The sequence below is a fragment of the Colletotrichum scovillei genome, assembly GCF_011075155.1.
Source record: "Colletotrichum scovillei strain TJNH1 chromosome Unknown Contig00005, whole genome shotgun sequence".
Classification (NCBI taxonomy): Eukaryota; Fungi; Ascomycota; class Sordariomycetes; order Glomerellales; family Glomerellaceae; genus Colletotrichum; species Colletotrichum scovillei.
In genome coordinates, this window is record NW_023336263.1 from 619,874 (window position 1) to 641,114 (window position 21,241).

At 51.7% G+C, this 21,241-nt stretch overlaps 8 protein-coding genes across 8 annotated transcripts; 5 read left to right on the top strand and 3 right to left on the bottom strand.

The window, feature by feature from the left end:
* Positions 1–1,897: 1,897 nt before the first annotated feature.
* On the bottom strand, positions 1,898–3,718 carry HER10_EVM0001422 (uncharacterized protein; the record flags this gene model as incomplete). Its single annotated transcript, XM_035471170.1, has 4 exons — positions 3,443–3,718; positions 3,134–3,391; positions 2,690–3,076; positions 1,898–2,635 (listed from the first exon to the last, which is right to left on the bottom strand). The coding sequence occupies exons 1-4, from the start codon at positions 3,671–3,673 to the stop codon at positions 1,898–1,900; spliced, it is 1,614 nt and encodes a 537-aa protein (XP_035333723.1). The 5' UTR covers positions 3,674–3,718.
* Positions 3,719–4,575: 857 nt separating this feature from the next.
* HER10_EVM0008375 (uncharacterized protein) lies at positions 4,576–7,192 on the top strand (the record flags this gene model as incomplete). Its single annotated transcript, XM_035477900.1, has 6 exons — positions 4,576–4,807; positions 4,856–5,051; positions 5,100–5,187; positions 5,234–5,415; positions 5,469–5,847; positions 5,927–7,192. The coding sequence occupies 6 exons, from the start codon at positions 4,576–4,578 to the stop codon at positions 7,190–7,192; spliced, it is 2,343 nt and encodes a 780-aa protein (XP_035334186.1).
* Positions 7,193–8,165: 973 nt separating this feature from the next.
* On the top strand, positions 8,166–9,295 carry HER10_EVM0010232 (uncharacterized protein; the record flags this gene model as incomplete). Its single annotated transcript, XM_035479699.1, has 2 exons — positions 8,166–8,203; positions 8,566–9,295. 2 exons carry the CDS (start codon positions 8,166–8,168, stop codon positions 9,293–9,295), a joined length of 768 nt encoding a protein of 255 aa, XP_035334317.1.
* Positions 9,296–10,056: 761 nt separating this feature from the next.
* On the bottom strand, positions 10,057–12,292 carry HER10_EVM0000295 (uncharacterized protein). The gene is made up of 2 exons (XM_035470083.1): positions 10,250–12,292; positions 10,057–10,196 (listed from the first exon to the last, which is right to left on the bottom strand). The coding sequence occupies exons 1-2, from the start codon at positions 12,219–12,221 to the stop codon at positions 10,063–10,065; spliced, it is 2,106 nt and encodes a 701-aa protein (XP_035333645.1). The 5' UTR covers positions 12,222–12,292; the 3' UTR covers positions 10,057–10,062.
* A 557-nt stretch (positions 12,293–12,849) lies between these two features.
* On the top strand, positions 12,850–13,656 carry HER10_EVM0007766 (oxidoreductase-like protein; the record flags this gene model as incomplete). Its single annotated transcript, XM_035477311.1, has 1 exon — positions 12,850–13,656. The coding sequence occupies one exon, from the start codon at positions 12,850–12,852 to the stop codon at positions 13,654–13,656; it is 807 nt and encodes a 268-aa protein (XP_035334139.1).
* A 1,305-nt stretch (positions 13,657–14,961) lies between these two features.
* Positions 14,962–15,918, top strand: HER10_EVM0003791 (uncharacterized protein; the record flags this gene model as incomplete). Its single annotated transcript, XM_035473455.1, has 2 exons — positions 14,962–15,528; positions 15,682–15,918. The coding sequence occupies 2 exons, from the start codon at positions 14,962–14,964 to the stop codon at positions 15,916–15,918; spliced, it is 804 nt and encodes a 267-aa protein (XP_035333877.1).
* A 1,501-nt stretch (positions 15,919–17,419) lies between these two features.
* On the top strand, positions 17,420–18,248 carry HER10_EVM0002696 (phosphoribosyl transferase; the record flags this gene model as incomplete). The annotated part of the gene is made up of 3 exons (XM_035472398.1): positions 17,420–17,452; positions 17,571–18,011; positions 18,081–18,248. 3 exons carry the CDS (start codon positions 17,420–17,422, stop codon positions 18,246–18,248), a joined length of 642 nt encoding a protein of 213 aa, XP_035333806.1.
* A 568-nt stretch (positions 18,249–18,816) lies between these two features.
* HER10_EVM0001380 (O-methyltransferase) lies at positions 18,817–20,453 on the bottom strand (the record flags this gene model as incomplete). Its single annotated transcript, XM_035471128.1, has 2 exons — positions 19,771–20,453; positions 18,817–19,706 (listed from the first exon to the last, which is right to left on the bottom strand). The coding sequence occupies exons 1-2, from the start codon at positions 20,240–20,242 to the stop codon at positions 18,817–18,819; spliced, it is 1,362 nt and encodes a 453-aa protein (XP_035333719.1). The 5' UTR covers positions 20,243–20,453.
* Between the last annotated feature and the right edge of the window lie 788 nt (positions 20,454–21,241).

The following is a 21,241-nucleotide window of genomic DNA, read 5'->3' on the forward strand; positions in this document are numbered from 1 at the left end:
CGTGAACTTGCTCAAACAGACCATCAAAGTCGAAACGAAACGGATAGTATTCGTCAGGCTGCTTGTCGCTGAAATCAACAATATTTGCCCAGGGTTTTCCGAAGTGCTGAGCTGATTCTGATGTTGTATAGGTTGATTGCTGCAAAGCGTGAGATATTTGCTCATGGTAGATTTTGAATAGCTCAATCTTCTCTTTCCAACCAGCAGCTGTTGGGCCTTGCGTTAAGATCGGATCCCGCGTCACGGTACTAGAATTACCCGGGCCATCTTTTGACTTTCCATCCAAGGCTTTGGCAAAGCGAAGTGGATTCGGTCTGGTTTCGCCTCCCGGGTGTTGATAGGTCTGCTCAAGGAACATTGCAGGAATTCCAGCGAACTCGGATGTCGCACATGCAGCTTCTTTCGCATATCCATTCCAGTAAGGAATAGGGAAGTCGATCAATTCTTCCACATATCGCAGATAAGCCCGATGCCAAAGGAACGTGGCTTCCTGGTAGTGAAGACACCAGTATGCATCTACAATTCATGTTTAGCTAATCCCCTCTCATTGATTTCTGTTAGGAAATTTAACTCACGAAGAAGTCCCAATTCCTGCCATTTAGACCCTAGTTCCCGAGCGCCAAGAATGTCGTCTAGCTTGGCCTGGTAAACCACGAGTTCCTCGCGGCTCAGGCTCATGATGTCTTTCCTCACTCTGAATGATATCGGAGGGTCTTTTGGCTCAGGAATGACTTGGACAGGGGATCTCGTAGGCTGACAGTCGGAGTCTCGCGGAAAACCATTGTTTGCCCACATGCGAAACGTCTCGAGAGCACTCTCTGGCCAATAATGATCTGGGTTTCGAGTTACGGGCATTGACTTAGAGCGAAGATGTCTGTAGATACCAAGTGCCCTTTTTCTGACGTCGTCATAGTTGGAAAGGTCCCATTTGCCCCAGTAAAGCATTTCATTTATCCACCTTTGACCGATTACCTTGGGATTCTTGGTCACCCAATAGGGCGCTTTGATGAGAGAAGAGATGTCGTCCTCCCAGTTGGGTGTCCTTTGAACGTCTTCCATAGAAACCGGTGACTTAAAAGTGGTCATCTTTGCCAATAAGAGCGTGTGATGGGTAAGAATTCGGATTCAATTAGAATGGATGGGAAAATTGGAATCGCTCCAGGCTGAGCGACAAAGGGAGATTTTTGAGAGATTGAAGTATGCGAACATGAGCAGTCAGTAATCCAACATATATAAAGTATGGGGTCCAAAGACACATCTTGATTGATAGATCTGCCACCCTTCTGTCTTATAAACAAAGGGTTATAGATAAGGCGCACCTCACGAGCTCCAGAATGGCTGGACTTGATATGAGTGGCGAGCTGAAATCCCGTCTTGGCATCATAATATCCTCTTTTGGTTGCATCATGGATTCTGCATCATCGATAAGTCGCCGAGAGACATACATGTACTTTCTATCAGTCACTCGAAAGTCTGGAACCGTAGATCCCCAGTTGCGTCTTAGGTGGCGTCGAGCTAAGCTAGGCAGCTGAGCTCTCTGCAAAGTGACTATTGAAAGCATGCAGCTCGCCGAATACGAGACATGAAAACAAGTTCGTATACGGTTGAACTCCCATGAGAAACTCTCGCATTGTTCTATAGCAGACATCGTCGCTTTAAGCCAATAGTGTAATGGGAAATACAGAGTCTTCAACTGTTAATCTTATGTAAAGCAACGAGCCATTGATCCAATCAGCTTCATTGCAGCTTCAGTCAGGGGAATGCGAGCCTCGACATTGGCGAGTTATTAAGAATTATCAATCATGTTGGAGGCCTAACGAATAACAGCTGTAAGAAAACGTTTGGATGCAGTCAAAGCCATCATTTGGCAATTTCTCTCGGCTTCCAGCCCATTGGCTTAGTAGATGGCCTTCGGAGTGATGGATTGGTAGTCCGGCCCGTTAGGAGGACCGGGCTCTGGCATCCCCATATAACCCGATGGTCCATCTTTTGCTTCCACCCTCAGATCCATTGCCTCTAGATCAGAAGCTGTGACAACCGCATTGAATTCAACCCTCGGGTCGCCCTTTCGATCAGAAGGTTTGCCACTCGCATCGACTTCTCCCATCTTCTTGAAGATATCGGGGCTCCCCAAGACCTTGGGCTCACTAAACGGCTTCTGGAGGTACGGCTCAGTGTAAGTAAGTGCAGGCTGAGGTTTTCCAGGCCACGGTTCTCCATCCTTCTGAGGCTCTGGCTTCGGGCCAACAACGCCAGAAACACTCATAAAGATGTAGTCGGCAAATTGGCTTCCATAATGCACGTAGCGACCTCCGTTGTTTTGGTCGAAAAGATCGCTCAGGTTCAGGTCGCGGGCATTGTCGTCAGTCTTGAGACCTTTTGGAATAGAAACGCGAAGATGAAGGCCCATGTTCTTGGTAATATCACCACGGTCACACCAGTCAAAGACCCCTTCGGGAACCGGGACCATTTCTCGAACGTTTCCTCTTCGCTTACCGGTGCGATCTAACAGGAAGGACGAGAAGTCTGCGTCGTACATGTACAGAGCGACAGGATCTTTGACAGAGATTGTGACCGGGATGTGACACACTGTATCGCGAGCCAAGCGACAGACTTCGTTGACTGCGGCACCAATCTACAAATCGTCAGCCTCGAATAGTTCTCACTGAACAGTAACAGAGTCTCTCACAGTCGGGTCAGAGTTCCTGCTCGGATTACCATAGGCAGATCCATCTCCACAAAGAGTAATCATGTTCGTAATAGGTTCACCGTACACCAAGTCGGTTCTGGCGACAGTGGCTTGAGCAGCGATGTCAATCTCGGCACTAAGACTGTTGTTGATTTGGATGAGGTGGGCAATGGTGCCAGTATTGGTGTGGCCATTCCACCTATTATAGATGTTGTATTTGCCTTCGTCGTCCACTAGGTGATCTCCTTTAATCTCATGTGCAAAATCGGGGTTCAGCCTCTTATAAATGTTGAGAATCTTGTTGTTCCTCTCATGCTTTTGGGTTGCTGGGTTCTTGATGGGAGTTTCGGTCAGAATGGGATTATACTTGGCAAGTTCTTTCCAGTACTAGTCATCAGTCAGTACCAAGATCATTCTTATAAACAAGAATTGGTTACAACTTACCTCTGGACCTTCGCAAGTGAAGCTCACAATCTGAACATCCCCATCAACCTTTTTGGTAGACCATTCCAAGTATTCGTCCATCACCCAACGATCCTCCCTTTGTCGAGATACCTCAACAACTTCATCCTCCCCCGTCTGTTCGTTCTTCCTATGGAACTTCAGAATCTCAGGATGCAAGCGTCCTGGAGGAGCCCGCTGGTTCTCCGGATCCTCTGCGTATGCCCATCGAGCGTCATCCGTAGGCTGCTTGATTCTGACCTAAAAACCATTTAGACGAGTGCATAGAAGACCATGTGGTAAATAACTTGCATTCAGAGGGAAGCCAACCCAAGTGATTGGTATAGGAGGCAGAGACGAATTGTAGTCAAAGTGTAGAGGGTTAAAGAACTGAGTCAGAATCTTCCTCCCTGGAAGTCTGCCTGCTATCTCGTCACCGAACCAGCCATCAACAGTCGTGGACCATTTTTCAAGCTGTTCGCCCTCAAAATCTTTCAAGAAAGCAGGAGGATGAAACAATTTGAGCTTTTCGAGTTCAGACATTTCGGTATAGAACTGACAACAGTGAAGATGGAAGGAGTACGTGAGAAGCCGCAGTTAACTTGTGAAATGAATTGAAATTCAAAAGGGAAATGCCTCTGCTCTATCTTCTGGACATGCTCGAATACTATGAAAGTAACGATTGTCCTACAATTGGCCGGAAACAATGTCCCGAGCTGTGTGATACACCATGCATACATTTGTTCCAGATTTTCAAGTCTGGCCGCTCTGAGGCTGGCTGAGATCGAACGGCTGATGAACCTAGCCTGCAGCATGTTTTGCCATTGTACAAGCTCGTATTGAGACATAGTTGTTGACTCTGATATGTCTCATCATCCCATAGCGTACGTTGACGAATCAAACGCTCATCGAGAGTTGATAGAGCAAGATAGAGGCTTACGTCCTCACAGGCCTTTACCCATGTTGGGGAAGGTTATGTCTGGTCCATAGTCTGGTGTGTGCGGGGTATTCTAGCCGATGTTTTTGGTCACGTATCATAAACCACGAGCTAATGAATGGGCCGAGCCTAGCCTCCGACGGAAATGGAATTCAGCTTCTCGAGAGCAAGCCACAAAAGGCCCGTTTGCTAATCGGGCACATACGACTGGTTACGAAGGCTCAGCTCAGAGGGCATCCGCATGTCTGAATCAAAAACTAAGTAGCGTTTCTGAAGCCACGGCACATCTGTGTCGCTGGCTTCAATTGCCTCTAGAGTGAGACGTGATGTGATGAAGCTTGATGAGGTTGCTTGCAGTGTATCATCTGTCTCACCAATGCACTTGGCCACTCGCGGTCTTTCACCCTGTCGCGGCAGACGTTCAAGAGTTTGAACTCAGCATAAATCTCCAAGCACTCCTTGCCACACTTTTGCAGCAAGTATCGTCCCATCACTCGCACAAGACACAATGGCTGACCTTAAGCGTGGGAATTATGAAGATATCAACCAGAAACTCTGGTATCGAAAGTTCATTCGTGGAATAAGGCCACAAACAAAAGAACCGTATCCTGATGAAGACACGCCCGCCACGCCTGAACAACTCAATGACGACTTCGTCGATTATTGGGGCACACGCCTCAAGACTGATGAGGCGTTTAGGAAGCACAACACGTACAATGAGCTGATGACCCAGTTTTGGGGTGAGTGAAATCTTTTCGTCAGGACTGATTGATTCTAACGACAGGCAGAGGATCCAGACATAATCCTGCAGACTTACGCCGTCGCCGACGGTCAAACAGTCCCAAGGAACAAGCAGAAGTCCTGGTTCAGATCCGAGCTTCGTTTCATCTCCGTCATCTTTCCCACTGATGCAAATCATAAGAAAGATGGCAAGGCACCAATCGGGTCTGTTTCGTGGGCGCCCTGGTTTGTGCTTATAGCAGCGTAAGTAAACGGATCAACAGTTTGCCGTCTTTCCGGCTAACACTTCAGCTCCTCTTCCATCCACTCCGAAAAAGATATCCTCCACATCATGAGTTGGTCGCGTGATGATGGCCAATTCAGGTACTATGCTGTAAGAGTAACTTCATTGTCTGTCGCGTGTGCAAAGTTGATGTTGATGGCAGCGCGATCTTATCATGAATGATGAAGCCAGAACTCAGCACATCTCGAATCACGAAGCCCAAAAGCAGCACGGCTGGGTATATCTCTGTTCTTCGATGGATGCTTTTGATGCTCCAGGCAAGGCATACCTGGGTCCTTTGAATGGCCATGTCAATGGAGGAATCGTCATGAAAGAGATCCACAAGTAAGTTATCATTGGGCTGATATAAGCCAAGGAGTTTGCTGACGCGGTCATAGGCCTTGGATGCACTGGCTTGTTGGAGGTAGAGGAGTGACAGATCTCCTTGATAAAGAGCTCATTACAGAGCTTACGGAGGCGAGATGGCTCACTTATCCTGGATTCCCCCCTCTCTACGGTGCAAGTGTGCAATCTGCTGAGACTTTCGAGAGAATAGTGCTGGACTCTGTCAGAGTCTGGTTTACTAGCCGGCGGAACAAGGATTTCTTGACGAAGAAAGGGGAGACTAAAGCATGCCCCGATAATATCCAGCGTTGGGCAGCACACTTTTTCCTGACGACCAACATCAACATTGCTGCTACATCCAACAATGCCAACATTGTACCATCGGATCACTTCTTCAGCTATGAAATGCTCAGAGGTTACAGTGATCTACTGGTGAGTTGCTTTCATTTTACTGCCAGTTCTCCTCGCCAAAAAGGCACACCTTTTGCAATGTACTTATTGACAAATCCAGCCAAATCGAAGTCTTGATGACGACAAGTGGCTAGCTACCCATATACTCAAAGAGACTCCAGCTGCATTGACGGCCTGGAACGAAAAACAATTCAAAAAGAACAAAAAGAAGTACCTGACTCAAGAGCAATGGTTTAGAAGGTATTCCATTTCATCTTTCACGTATGACGGGCCGTCTTATCTCTGGGCTTCGCGGGAACTCAAGCTCTGCACCTTACAGGAGGTAGCCAATGTGAAAGACGCACAACTTGTTGTTCCAGCGAACAGCCTTTCCGGTGGGATCTTCATGGGGACCCTCGAAAATGGCGATGAGGATATTCATGGAGGAGCCCAAGTCAACTTCGCCGTTCAGCAATGGGGCGAAGGGGATAATCCTTGGGTTATCCTTCAAAGCTCTGTGGATGACGCGCATGGCGTATGGGCTGCTCAGAAGATGTTCTTGGGAAAGGACAAAGACTCAGCACGATGTCAACTCTTTTCTGAGAAAACCTTCAATGCCTTGCAGATGGTTGACTTTTGGAATCCGATTTATTCCTGGAGGCGTCTTAAGTTAATGCAGTACATCCCCGTCGAGGCCAAACTCTTGGATACGCCGACAACCGATCCAACGACCGGTGAATCTGTGTACAGTTACAACCTCGAGGAGAACTTCATCGATGCTGTCCGGAAGAGGATGGCCGACAAAGGAGACCTGGATAAACTTCAAGACGAATGGCCAGAGGCTGAGTTCCTGTGCAACTTGGACAAACCTCTCATTGAGCATCAAATTCGAATTTCCAACTACACCAACAAAGTGGCGGAGAACTTGAACGAGGCGACCTGGATTCTGGAGTATTTGAAGCTTGCCGAGTCTCGACGACGCATGTTTCGCCCGATGCCAATGAACTTTTTCGGCAGCAATATTCCGTACTGCCTGGCCATGCCGTTCAACGATCCGTGGCTGGAGATGACTGAACAGGCTTCCGTACGACAAATTCCTCAGCGGGGGATTGACGTCTTGAAGGCCTGGCTGGGATCGCTAGCTAGTAGCGATCCAAAGGTTATCCCCAATCAGAGTCTTGGGGATCTCAACAAACTCATCAGCGACCGTTGCGAAAGTGGCGCAGATGGTTTGCCGGTCAAACTTCTGCCTAGGCCGTCGACGATGCGAATGGCTTGTCAGCGCTACATTGCGGTATCGAATCCTGAGACGTCACAACGGCCTCACAGTTGCCCTTTCATGACGGGAGAACACTTAGCTTCTTTGCACACATCAGTGGAAGTTTAGATTTAGCCAAAGTTGTATTGACGAAGTTATATTATTGATGCACCCAAAGAAGAAGTTATCAATGCGACATGGACGCATTCCAGCGCGTGATGACCTGCGTTCCATAGTCTGGTCTTTGAGAACAGCTAGAAGTTGCCCTCAGTGTGCGCAATGATCAACCCAATTAGCAACGGTCCACATTCGGCCTCGCCGGCAGTCTGAAGTCCAAGCCGTTGAAACCACTATTCGAGCTCGACTTGAACACTTGTCCGGTAGCTAAGTACCTAGGTTGAATACTACCTTACTGTTACTTCAAATTTTGCAATGACGATTAAAGCGCTCAGTAGAAGTCGTGGTTTCCAGAATTGGCTTGCTGGTCTTCTTTCTCAGCATCAGCAGTTTGAGGATACTCTCACATAGGCCTTGAACAGCTGGCCAAGATGGAGTATACTCGTTTGTACAAAAGTAAGTATAGGTAGTTCCCCTCCCTTGATAGGTGTTTGAGCAACCCTGTTAGTTTTCAGAACCTCGTAAAGTAGCCTCTTCTGCCTGTCCATAGTAAGGTAGTAACCCAGAAACTGTAACCCTATTAGTGACGACGATGGTATGGTTTAGTACATGCGCCCATCTGGAAACAAAGCCTTCATATCGACCATATGTCTAACCCCTAAGATTAAATTGGAGGCCTCAGCAGTGACTACGTACTGCGACTTTGATTTGTGCAGAATAAGTATGGAAGCATGTATGTCTGACACCGGATGGGCGCGCCGATTTGCTATATCAAAAGCTATGTGTATGAATATGCTTCTTGCATCTTCCTGTTATCATATCGATACCTAGAATTGTAGGATTTGCAAATATTGAGCCGAGTTGCCAAAATCTAGCAAGACTAAGTTTTCTGAAAAGTCAGGCGTGAAATCCCAACGACTCCTTGCCATGAGAAAGTAGCTTGACTGGCACGAACTTATCTATTCGCGCATGTAATGTCTTAAAGATGCCTGTTCGATTAATTTTGGCGAGTGAACGAGACCTGTAAGTGTCTATAGTCAACCCAGAAACTATTCACGTTTCTACGATGCGGAAGTACTCACTCGAGTAGCACAGTGAATGGCTGGTGGAGATTCGTCCGACATGAGCTCTCAAGGCAAAAACCACCGCATCACGAACGCTTTACTCACTGTACGAGGACCGCCAGCATCGATTCACTTAAACGTTTTTCAGCATCTATAAAAACAATCTTGAAGCAATCTAACCAACCCCTTTCTCCCTCTTAAGATCATCATCAAGAACTTTACAGATTCTGCAAACAACCAAATTATTACTAGCACAAAGTACACACAACATCAGCCATCAAGACCGAAATCCACAACCCCAGAACTCAACACAATGTCCAGAAGCGGCCGCAGCTCCAACAACGGGGATACACCCCCACGCCGTCTCTCCCCCGGAAACATGAACGGCTTCTCCGTCCTAGACGCATACTGGCACATGAACCAGAACGCCGCCCGCAACAACGCAGCATTTACCGGCAACGCCAACAACGGCGCAGGCTTCTCCGGGCCAACCTACGGCGGCGGTCCCAGTATCAACGGTGGCTCGACTAACATCCCCTTCCGCCCCTCGCCCAACGGCATGAATGGCATCAACGGGAACAGACAGCAGAACCCCCTGACTCCAATGCGTCCTGCTCCTCGCAGCCCGCCGTTCACCCACGCTGGTATTGGCCGCGGTTCTCCCGGGCCTAATTTGAACGGCACAGGCTACGGCAGAGGCGGTGCCTCCAATGGTGGCGGAGCGGCATTCATGTCTGGTGCTGCCGCTCGAGGTCCCCGTGCTAGCGATGCGTACCGGAATAGTCCCGCGGCTCCGTTTGGAGTGCCGGGCGGCTATGGACGGGGCGGCGGTGGCTCTCCTAACCAGAACGGTATGACCAACGGATATACCAACGGCTATACCAACGGCTATCTCTCCGATGATGAGGGCTCGAATGGTAGTCCAACCCGTAGTCCCAATGGCCAGGGTCGTGGACGTGGAGGCGGATATGGTGGAGAATATGGTCCCTATGGACCTTACGGCCGCGGTGGCGGTGGTGTTGGCAGCGGCCGGGGTGGTCCTTCCTACTAGATTTTAGTAACGGCACGAGATTCTTCTGCTTGGGTTCGACAGCCTAAGATGGGGGGTTCTTACTAGTGATATAGAAAAGGGGCAAAGTCAATGGCTCCTTCCGTAGAAAGTTTGCATTTATTAGTAGGTGGACCTGGTTGCGAGACCACCGTAGACAGTCTAGCAGATTAAAAGTAAAATCCATAAACGTGAACAACTCGACACGTGTAAGTTTGTTGCGCTACTGGTATGTGTATTCACCCAGTCAACTGAATACGTCACCGACCAAGCCTATATATACCTCTTCAAATCCGAACCTGTCACCAGCCAGCAGGCGCCCGTCTAGGTCGACGGGTCAGGTCAAACTGGCTGGGTGGTGGAGTGGTTTATGGTCAACAGCTAATTACGCCCACAGCCTACTCGACGACAGGCTACCGAAATCCCGAGTTCGAATCCTAGCGTGAGCACCAAGAGATGTAGCCCCTAAACCGGCACCGGGGGGGTGAACTCTTTTTTTCGCCCTGACTCCTGGTAGGTAGGAGTAAGAGCGGTCCTTCCCTTTTCTTGTCTGTAAGACATTGATGATCGATAGACACACACTACGTTACGTACCTTCCCATACTGAACAGGCTTAAGCAGGCCGAGACTGATATGGAGCTTAGGAGAACGGACGAGGGGTCTCTAGATTATGGGAACACCATAAATATTGGACTTGCATGATACGTCCATCTACCGCATGAAGTTACTTCTGTATAGGTAACCAGCATTGCATAGAACTAGGTATCCTTTCAAGACAACGTGTCTCCCGCGAGCAATGCAACGACAGTTCGTACCGCGGTCATCGGTCCCTCATTACCCTGAACAAATCTTTCAAAAACCTTCGATGCTGCTGCCAGTGAACCACGCTCGTCACCTAAATGCCCTAGTTGATGTTAGTCCAATACGTGACATAAGGCGTCCCTTGGGGTTACTCACACTTGCCGGGCATGCCAATCACCAGTCCAACCTTGCTTTGCGCCTCGCCTGTCCAGTCAAAATCAATCCGCCATTGTAATCTCAAACACGATGTTTCTTCCTTCACGGCACCCGGTATCGGAATCTCGTAGGCTGTTCTTCCCAGATGAGGCAGCAGTACTGAACGAGGCAGGTTCTCAGTCCGGGTTCTGTCTGTGGCACTATCCGCATCTTGACTATTTTCTTCATCGTCATCCTTTCTCCTTCGCTTTTTCCGTCGTGTCCGTATCCTCGCCACACTCTGCGCCAGCTTCTCTTTGTCGCCGAGTTCGGTGTCGAGGGTGTGCCAAACGTTTGCCCTCTCAACGGCGACTCTGTACCACTCGGACATTGCCCAAGTCACCACGCTGACGTTCCGGTTCATGTGAGTGTTGGAGCCTCCGTTTGTGACCTTTTCGACGAAGGGACCGAGTTCCGCGACGGCTGCAGGGTCCAGGCGGGGTACTGCAAGCTCTTTGATCTGAAGGTTCTCCGTGTCGACAGTCATTTCCATCTTGGCCATGAACAGACCCGCCGGATGAGCCGACCTGATAACGATGTTGTGTTTCCGAAGTAGAGGATCGGAATCGCTTTCCTTCGGCAGCATGTTCGTTGTCGCTGAAAACTCAAAGGGGGTAAAGGCTTGAAGGTATGGAAGCTCGTCGACGGCGGTCATCTGTATGGGGTGGTGCGAAGTCGGAGCAGGGAGTTCTTCTGACTCTTCTTTTGGTATGGAAAGCTGAGCTTGCCCTAGGGATCCAAACGAAAGCCATGATGTTGGATTCATGGCCATGTCGAACCATCCTTGCGCAGCATCTGGCTTGGCTTCCTTCTCAGGTGGTACGAGGTGACGGCGTAGCAAGTCGAGGAGTTGATTTTGACGAGAGCGTCCCAAAGGCTGCACATCACCGGATCGACGCGACTGCGCCTTACGTATTCGCTCGTTTTCATCGGTTGCAAGCTCCAGGTCGGCCTCCAACTTGGCGAGTTCCGCCTGAAGCGCGTCTCTCGTCTCCTTGAGCTCCGAGTAGGGATCAGGCACTGGTATTCCACGCGCCTCATGCATCCCGGAAGGGCCTGTTGTTGATCTTGTCTCTTTTGCCATCTGAGTCGGGCTCTTCTCTCGGGCAGCCCGTGCCATGGCCTTCTTGGAGGGCTCCTGCGCCTTTTGAGAAAACTCGGGTGGTCGAAGAGGCGGTTGCTTCAGTGGCGAGCTCTTAGACGGTGAAGCATTCCGCCGCTTCTTCTTCGATGGTGTATCGTGGATGCCGCGAGGAGGTGTCGTAACGACAGGGTCAGCCTGGCCTCTCTGCGTAGGCGTAGGCGGGAGTTCGGGTTCCTGGTCGAGTTCAGGCTCAGGTTCGGGCTGACGGGGAGGTACTCTTCCAAGACCGGCACCATGACGAGGAGGCGTGCGATTCAAGACGCGTCCCGCAAAAGGGTTGAAGTCCTCATCGTCGTTAGGTCCGGGTTCAGGAAGTGGTCTCGGAACGGGTATGCCGCCAGATCGGCGTAGCCTAGACGCCAAAGCTCCGCTGACCCTCGATTCAAGAGCCATCCGCCGCGCTGGAGAGCCCAGGTTGGTCGATTCGACTGCAGTTGATCCCGACATATTACTCCTTGGGCGCGCAGGTCCTCTTTCTAAGAATCTCTCTGCCTGGCTCTCGGGTTGGGCGGCTGAACCCTCGCCAGCAACATCTTGGGTGGTAGATTGCGTTGATGGGTTGCCGGAACCCGCCTTTGATGGACTCAGACTTCGACTTCTTCTTCGCAGGATATCAGGATTCGTCCGGGACAGGCTTGCTCTTGTTGGCGACGCGAAGGAAGGTCTCCTGGGTATTCGCGATCGTGGTGGGGGAGGGTCCGGCGGAGTGGTCGATTCGTTATTGTCTTCGTCGCGTTCTCTGCTGAGACGGGGAGAAACCCTCCGCCGCTTCGGCGCAGACTCTTCCATGCTCAATCTTCGTATTCGACTTTATTGAAGCATTTCAGCGCGGAGCTGGCAGCTCGAGTTGAATCTGCGGCGCTGGTAGTCTACCTTGGTAAGATGCGCGGCGGTCTCGTTCAGCGGATGCACAGGCGGCGCGTTGTGTACATGCGACCCCACCGCTTTCCTGATTGGGCGGACCCTGGGAGGTAAACAGGGGAGGTCCTCTCAGAGCTCGATGAAGCGGGTGTCTAAGTGCAAGTATCCCCCAAATCTATCTGACCCAATGTCTACCATGTCTAAGATCGGTGTTCTGTTTTTTGGTCTATAATGTTGATAGAAATATTGCGATTATGTTTTCTCTTTTATTTACTAATGAAAGCAATTGTTTGGACTGATAGTTCTTTCCTGACCTCACATAGATACCCAGGTACGGAGTACAAGTGCAGACGCGAGAGCACGTGACGGTGCCTCCCTCTTTACCTAAGCAGCGAATCGAGACCGATGACGTCCGAGGCTTTGATGACCGCATTCCAATCGCCTTGGTCTCTCTCGCCTCTGCAGTGACAGCAGGCCGCCTCACTCAACCCCAACAATGCCCATCTCCAAGCTTCAACCCACCTAGAATTGGACATACCAACGGAGCACACTCAATATGTCAGCACCCGCCAGATTCCTCCCCCGCCTCCGGCCTCTCGTGCCGCGCATCGCTCGTGTGCCCCGAGGTGCCTTCGTCACGAGCCAGTCGCAAACCGGCCCGGCACCCATCGAGCCCTCCCAGACCCAAGCGCATCCGCTGGGTGCCTACTACGATGCGATCCTCAACGACCCCCAACCCATCCCCGATGTGAAGCCCGAGGAGCCCCCAAACTCCTCCGTCCACAAGCAGGAGCAAGGCCGTAAGACGTCGCCTCCCTCCCCCAGCCCAAGCCCAAATCCAATCCAAACCACCGAACCCGTTGCTGAAGCTCTCTCCGCACAGCCGGTGCCGACGCCGCCGCCGCAAACCGCGGCTGAGAAAGCCGCTATTGTCTTCGGCTCCGCCCTGGCCGGCCCTGCCGCGCGCCAGAAGCGTCTCGAGGAGTTGCGTTCCAAGAGCACGACGATAGCGGGGGTGATTATCCCCCCGCGGCCGGATGAGCCGGATAATTGCTGCATGAGCGGCTGCGTCAATTGCGTGTGGGAACGGTACAGGGAGGAGATGGAAGACTGGTCGGCGGCGAATGCGGAGGCACAGCTGAAGTTGAAGGAGCAGCAAGGCGCGAGCGCGAATGATTCGAATACCATGGATGACGACGGCGGCGGCTCAGACACCAATTGGGTGCCGCAAGATCCCAAGATTGCGAAGAATATGTGGGACGAGAAGCTTTATGACGATGTCCCAGTAGGCATCCGAGAGTTTATGAAGACGGAGAAGAAGCTGAAAGCTGTACATGAAAAAGAGGGTACAACTGGAGGCTGAGGGTCACGGAACTTGGTCTTTCGGTCCTTTCTACCTTCTTCTCTTTCGTCTCATAGCTTGCGTCGGAGGCAATCGTCCTCAAAAGCCATCATCAGCGTCATCCATAGACATTTGTTACAATACACGATACCACGATCGTACTAGATTCTGAAAGCTCCGGTGTCGGGATATTCGCTTGCAAAGGAACCGCCACATTCGCCCTTGCTACCTGTTGGCTCAACTGTCGGCTCCTGTCTTGATTCAAGATGTGGCCGAAAAGAAGAAACTGAAATCAGGGAAGAGAGCATCAGGGGTGGCACATCTGTCACCTAGGTCGATTTGTCACATGTCAAAGTGGAGGGCTAAAACACGTCGTTGCAAAGGCCACAATCTTCACAGACTATTTGAGCAGAACTATGAGCGTCAGATATCAACTGGCCGTTCTTGCCTTGACCTTATTGATTTACATCTTCATCCTCATGCAGTCCCTTCTTCTTACATTTCGTCTCATTATTACACTTGCCTTCACCAACTCACACTTCAGCCTGCTTTCTTGCCTTCTCTTTCAGCCTTTTCACACATGCGGCACTATGAAAGGTTTCAGTTCTGGCCTCTCAACAGGATTTGAACGACAGCCACGGTATTCATAGTAGTGACTCGCTCCTGCGGGTCATCGCGGACCTGAGTGGTCGCGGCCCATCATCAGTAGTGAACATTCACAAGGTATTTGAATGCCTTTCCCAAAAGACCCCGTCACAATTGTTGCCCTGCCCATTCTTCTTTTGGCTTTTCTCCTCAAGTTCCTATCACTGTCGTTACTCCATATCATTATCGTTGCTTTCAATATTGCTCATTATCGTTTCTGACTTTCTTTCTAAAGTTCCTACCACTGTCCTTACTTCATATTATTATCGTTGCCTTTTATCCCTGCTCATGGCCGTTTCCGACTTTCCTCCTCGAGTTCCTATCACTCTCTTTGCCCCATGTCATTATCGTTGCTTTCCATCATTGCTCGTTGTCGTTTTCGTATTCGTTGTCGTGTTTTGAATACGAACGATCTGGTCACGGAAAGTGATAAGAGAGGGTTCCTGCCTTTATTAGCCGCCGACGCAAGCCTGCAAAACTTCAACTTCCTGTCAACAAGCCGGCCTTCGCCCTGCCTGCCGAATTCATCAAAGCCGACCTCATTAGGGTTTCTCAAACCCGTGGGATGAATGCGGATACTGACGACTAAGCACCTGAGGGTGCCAATGGTCACCTTTTAAGGTACTTATCCTCTTCCCTCTTTTCCTCCTTTCCAAACTAACCACCTCACCACCACCAAAGATGGCATGCAGAGGCACAATCACTCCGCTGCCGGTCATCCGCGAGGAGGAGGGCTGGGAAGATGCCTCCTCCTCGTCGGATGACGACTACGACGAAGACGACGACGAAAACCTCGACCCGCCGGAGGACCTGCTCCTCCCCCACGAGAGGGCTCGCCCGCCTTCTCCTCCCGCTCACTCGGCCCGACTCCGCCTCATCTACCACTCGAGGGCGTGGGAGACGCAGGTCTACATGCTGAAGGATGGCAAAGCCCTCAAGGAGCGATCCTCCTACCAGAAGTTGAGCAAGGGATTCTTCGCTGCCGACGAGTTTGCGACGCTCCTCAGCCACTGGTCCAACGCGCTTCCCGAGCAAGTCCAAGAGATTCTGGGAGACGACCACCCCTACCTCTCGCGCCTCGTACTCCCGGCCGCGCCGCGCCAATTCAAACTCATCAAGGGCATGGATGGCTCCAGCCACATTCCTGATCAGCTCATGGAACCGTTTCCCGAAATGCAAGGCAGACTCGTCATGCAGAGAATGCGACCGATCAAGCCGACCATCATCCGTATCATCATCGACCATACCGTTGGCCGTGGCTTCCAGAAAGAGGCCCTCAACATGCCAGAGAATTACAACCTTCACCCGAAGATCTGGCTTGGCTTGGTGCAGCCGCCCGAGGTCAAAGAGATGCTCAACGGACACCCGAACCTCGCGACGCGACCAGCCTACCTCGATCAGCTCCTCACATTCATCGGTCGTCCCGGCGTTCTCGAGCTCGCGCGCAAGATGGGCACGGCGCTCGCCATCATTCACCACGATCTACAGAAGGACGCCCGTAACGTCAAGTTCCGGCTCGCGTATGATCAAGCGCACGACAAGCCGCAGCTCTGGGTGTGCGGACTGGGAAACATGGACGATTTGGCAACCAATGGGAACGAAGACGGTTTCGTGGGAGATCCGGCTGGATACATCTAGGAGAACGAGCGTTTCTTCCCGCGGCCTGGCGTTGGTCCTGGCATTTTTGACGCGTTCTGGGCGGCATACTTGATTGTCAGCGAAGCTATCATTCAGTGGAAGGAGGAGATTTCGCCCGAGGGATCGTATCGGGATCAGGAGTTAAGGAAGTTGCTCATGGAGGCTCTGATTGCGCGTCTGAAGACGCTCTAGGTTATGTTTGTGCCAAGCTTGGTCTTGAGCTTTGTTTTTGGGAGGGTGATTGCTGCGTTAACGAGGACACGAGGTTTATTGGGATTGATGAGTTATCACCAAGGGATACCCAGAGCTCAGGTATGCAAAGACACGATAGTCTATGCCACTCAAGATGTGCCATATGAAGAGTGATCCATCGTATTGCGCCCAGAGACCATTTCTAAAGTAGTAGAAAAGCAAGGATATCAGGAGACCGAGCATGTGAACGCGTACTTGACCCGGATTATGGACTTCAGGGCCAAACATCCCAGTCGTCTCCGATGGAAGAGAATATCATTGACCGTCGAGAACATAGCAGCAAACATTCCCATCGGCTGCCGCGGCCAGGGTCAGTAAGTAGTGGGGCGAAACTGGCATGTCATCATATTCAAACTCTCCACATCGAGAACTCTACATCTACATTGGAAAGACTCTCGTCGTCTCATGACTCGATGCTGACTGGACCAAAGTTGAACGCAGCGACAGTTACAGCGTCATTTCTGAGCCTGGAAATTATCGTGAAATCTTCAATGGCACGAGGGGCAGGTGGCAGGGGATGAAAATTCAGCACCAAGCTCTTTCCTCACTTGGGACGGGAAGGAACTTTGGAAGGAGCGCAACACTTGATCCCTGCCATTTGAGAGTCACGCCGATTTCATTGGTAAACTAACACCGGAAGTGGGCTCCTTCACCGAGAACGACGGCGGGCTCCGAGGCCTCGGTGTGACGCCTCTCGGTCAGCAGCCATTCACAAGCCACAGTCGGATGACTGGCATCCGGGGCGCAGCAGCCAGATCCATGCCAAAGTGGGCCTAAAGCAACCCGCTGGTCATCGCGGGGCTCGGGGCTCGCCAGACAAAATTTCTCTCCCAAGTGCCCGCCGCCATGGCCCATCCATTCATGTTTGGATGGCGGGGTCCCCTTTGGCTCATCGATGGATGGAGGGGTCCTGGCAGCCTGGCGCGCGCATCTTTTTTTTTTTCTTCCGTCCTCGTCTCGCGTGTGAATAGCGGCACTCTCTTTCTCTCTCACTGGCAGAAATCTTGGGTACCCATTTCTTCCCTACTTAAGCTTCTTTTCCACTTTAAACTCACGCTTCTGTATATTTCCTTCCCCCCGACATATACACGATCCATCTTTCTCGTTTCTTTCTCCTTCTTCTTCTCTACATCCTCTCAAATACCAGACATCAGAGACATCTCCAAATCTGCAGCATTCCTCCTACCCCGCAGTACACCCCGTCCACCGACCGAATTCGAGTCAAAGAACCCCTCCAAACACCGCAAAAATGGTCGAGAAGCTCTACGTCACGTACAACGATGTATGTTTTTCCTTCCTTCTTCCAGACCCCTAGCGCTATTGCTTTCTTATTCCAGTGATCTCCATGTTCGTGCAAGGTGTCGCAAAACATGGGCTAACAACTCTTCTCCTTCTTCCAGGTGCACAACCTCTGCCAGGAGTCCGCCGTCAAGATCCTCGAGACCTTCCAGCCCCAGCTCATCATCGCAATCGGCGGCGGCGGCTACGTTCCCGCCCGTATCCTCCGTTCCTTCCTGAAGAAGCCCGGCAACCCCAACATCCCCATCCAGGCCATCGGTCTCTCTCTGTACGAGAGCCTTCCCGAGACCTTCGGCGGCAACTCTACCCCGGGCGTCCCCGAGGTTCCTGGCACAAAGGTCACCCGCACGCAATGGCTTGACCTGACCGCTATCGGCGAGATGGAGAACCTCGTCGGCAAGCGCATCCTGATTGTCGACGAGGTCGATGACACCCGCACTACCCTCGAGTACGCCGTCAAGGAGTTGGAGAAGGATGTTGAGGCTGCTAGCCAGCGCCTCGGCAAGGGCCAGAAGACCGAGTTCGGCATCTTTGTTCTGCACGTGAGTCATATCCCCAAAGCAACCGCAAACCTCGTTTGAGTTCCAACGTATTAACGCAACGGAATACAGAACAAGGACAAGGCGAAGAAGGGCACCCTTCCCTCCGACATGATGACCTCAGGTCACTACCTCGCCGCCCGCACCGTCGGCGACGTCTGGATCAACTACCCCTGGGAGGCCATCGACATTGCCGAGCACGACCGCCACGCGGCCGAGGCTCTTGCCGCGCGCCAGTAAACCTGAGGAGACACTTTAGCATACGAGCAACACGAGAACGTGACGACGATGAGGGGCCAGGAGGATAGAGGGACGGGGCTGTTTGGCGAAAGAAAGCCAGCACATGGCGTATAAAAGGATACCAAGAAGGGACATGCCGTCGAGCTGCCCACAAGCATACACATCACCAATGATATTTCAAAGTTATTCATTTCTGGGCCTTCAGACTTCTGACGCATTGCTGGGAGCGGGTACGACTAAGGGTAGTAACTGACATGCTAAACCAACAGCTTTAGAGATCTTTGCACATCAACGAGACAAGGCTGACTTTTGAATTGTCTTCTGCGAGCAGTAAGTAGCAGTGTCGAGCCACACGATGGTCATTTACGCCTCAAGATATTGAAACCGCCAGACTTGAGCATAATATACGCAAAAATTAGAGTTCACCACATTCGACCAAGTATAGCATCAATCGAACCAAAGACCTGCATCCCATCCCATACGCTTGCTAAACTTTACACATACTTCAAACAATAAAAAACTCTTCCACTCAAAGCAGAAGCCCCGAGCATATTCCACCATAAATCTCTCAAGCCAACTCCGTCTCAATGACACTCTCAACCGCCTGCACCGGCCTCCAGATCTTCACAACCCGCAGTCCCGCCGCCGCAATCAGCTCCCGCCACTGTTCCTCCGTCCTCTCTGCCGACGCCAGCCCCGCCATCATAATCATATCCGTTGCCGTCACCTTCGAAAGCGGCGCCCGCTCGCTGATCAAGCTCTCGTGGATCAGCAGCCTCGAGTAACCCCTCTCCATGGCGCTCGCAATGTTCTTCAGGATATCCACCGCCGTGGCATCGGGCCAGTCGTGCAGCACGTTGTGCAAGAAGTACGCTCTCGCCCCGCGCAGCGGCTGCGGCGTGAAGAAGTCGTGCGCCTGGATCGTGAAGGCGGAATCGGGCTTGACATCCTTCAGGAAATCGGGCAAGTCTTGCAGGATGAGATGCCGCGTGGGAACCTGCGGATGCCGAACATGAAATTTCCTCAAATCATGGCCCTTCCCGCCGCCAATATCAACAACCAACGGCCTCTCCGGGACCGCGCCCTCGATGATCTTCTCCGTGGGATACACCTCGGTCCACGCCGTGAGGTTATCCCGCGAATGGCACTCCATGACGTCGTTGAAGTCGGACGTGAGCAGCGGGTTCGTGCCGACGTACTTGAAGAAGACGGCGTCGGGCCCGCGCCAGTGCTGGAAGTTGCAGTCGTTCTTGTCCGTCGGGTTCCGGTACCCGTTCTGCTTGAGGTAGTACGGCAGCGAGCGGAACATGGGGTTCGTCAGCTCGCCGTAGAAGCCGCCGTACATAGCCGGCAGCGGCGCGTCTTCGCCCAGGGCTCTGGCCCAAGGCGTGCGGGCGTAGGTGTCGAGGTCCGTTTCTATGACGAGGCGTTGGCCTGCTATTGCCCTCATCATGCGGCCTATTTTCCGGGTCAGCACTGTATCTGCTCACTTTCGAACGGATGTTGGATTGTTTTGACATACGGATGAGGTGCTCATCGGCGCCGGTCAGCTTTGAGAGCTTGGTACAGGTGATGGGTTCACCACCAGCCTCGTGCCACTTTTTGAACACGCCAGCGTCGATGAGCGTTTTGATCGCCGCGTTCCCGCCGCCCTTGACCACGATGTGATCCCACGCGATATCCCACGGCGTCTGAACTTTCCTCAACGCATCATATAGCGCATCCCTGGCTCGTATCCTCTCTGCCTTATCTGTGAAGCTCTCCCCGTTGATGTCTTGAAGACTTGCAATCAACGCGTCCGCGGTAGCCATCCCTGCAAGTGTATACAGTGTTGGCTGTAATGAAGTCGACGATGGCCCAAGTTTCTGTTGCTGAAGAATGACAAGCTGAAGAACAACAAGCTGCAGAATAACAAGCTTTGAAAAAAGGCACATTACCAACGACGCTGACGACCGTTTTAATACCAAACCCGTTTGCCCCCAAAACTCCGTCATGCAGCGCACTGCGTGCCCGCCAAGCGAGGTGGCTCTCAATAGTCTCTCGGTTCTCTTCGCCAGGAACAATCGTAACTGCAGTCCACAATATCACCAAAAAACCTCCAAACCCCGGTTCCAACAATCACTTTCACGATATGCATCCCAACGGCACAGCAGGCAAACAAATCTCACAACCCACTGCGCCCCCCATGTTCCCGCTGCAGGCCTCGATTCGACGGGTATTCCGACCGGGTTTCTGGGGGGGGGGGCGCTTAGAGGCAAACATCTGTGACGGGCAAAGCACGCAAGGCTCCCGGAGTCTTCAAGCAGCTGTGCCGTCTGCGCCTCTTCGAGCAGCTTAAGAGTTCTGAGAGACAAGCAAACATGCAGGCAGCAGGCTCCGCTGCAGGTTGCGGAAGTGCAGATGTACGGAGTGCAGTTACGGATATCCCACATGGGGCCCCCGTTCTTGTTGGAACCAGGCTCTCTCTCTCGTGGCTACCTAATCCTGCGTAAGCGTTGTGATTGCGAAGGGGGGGACCCAGTGCGCAGCCAAGCAGATACCTCAGATACGGTGGATACGAGCGAGCCGACCCATTCCTGAGGATCCGTATCCCCGTTTATTGGGACCGGTTTCGTTGGTGCTTTTTTCGTCGTCGGGCCTGGTGTTCTCGATGCTTCGACCTGCCGGAGATGGCAAGTTGATAGGTTTTTCGTGTTGGTTTGTGATGCAGAATGCCAATGTGCGAGATTTAGATTGCGTCTTCTCGGGTGATACAGCTGGATTTGGCATGGGGGTCGGCTGCGGCGGCTGACTGCACACTGGGTGGGTTCTTTTGGACTGGATTGGTGATGGGTCCCCGATGAGTCTAGGCTGTGATGTGTCCCTTGGCGGGAAGTCAGCTTTGCAAGAGAGGTCTTGTCTTTGTGATGCTGGGTGAGGGTCTGTCTCACGAAGTTGTTTGACAGACTTACCGGAACATAACATCGAATCATTTCCTATTTACTTTGAAGATC

Coding starts and splice junctions, on each gene's coding strand:
- HER10_EVM0000295 (XM_035470083.1), bottom strand. CDS start 12,221: ATGGAAGAGTCTGCGCCGAAGCGGCGGAGGGTTTCTCCCCGTCTCAGC. Junction 10,197..10,249: donor GATTGGCATGCCCGGCAAGT/GTGAGTAACCCC, acceptor AACATCAACTAG/GGCATTTAGGTGACGAGCGT.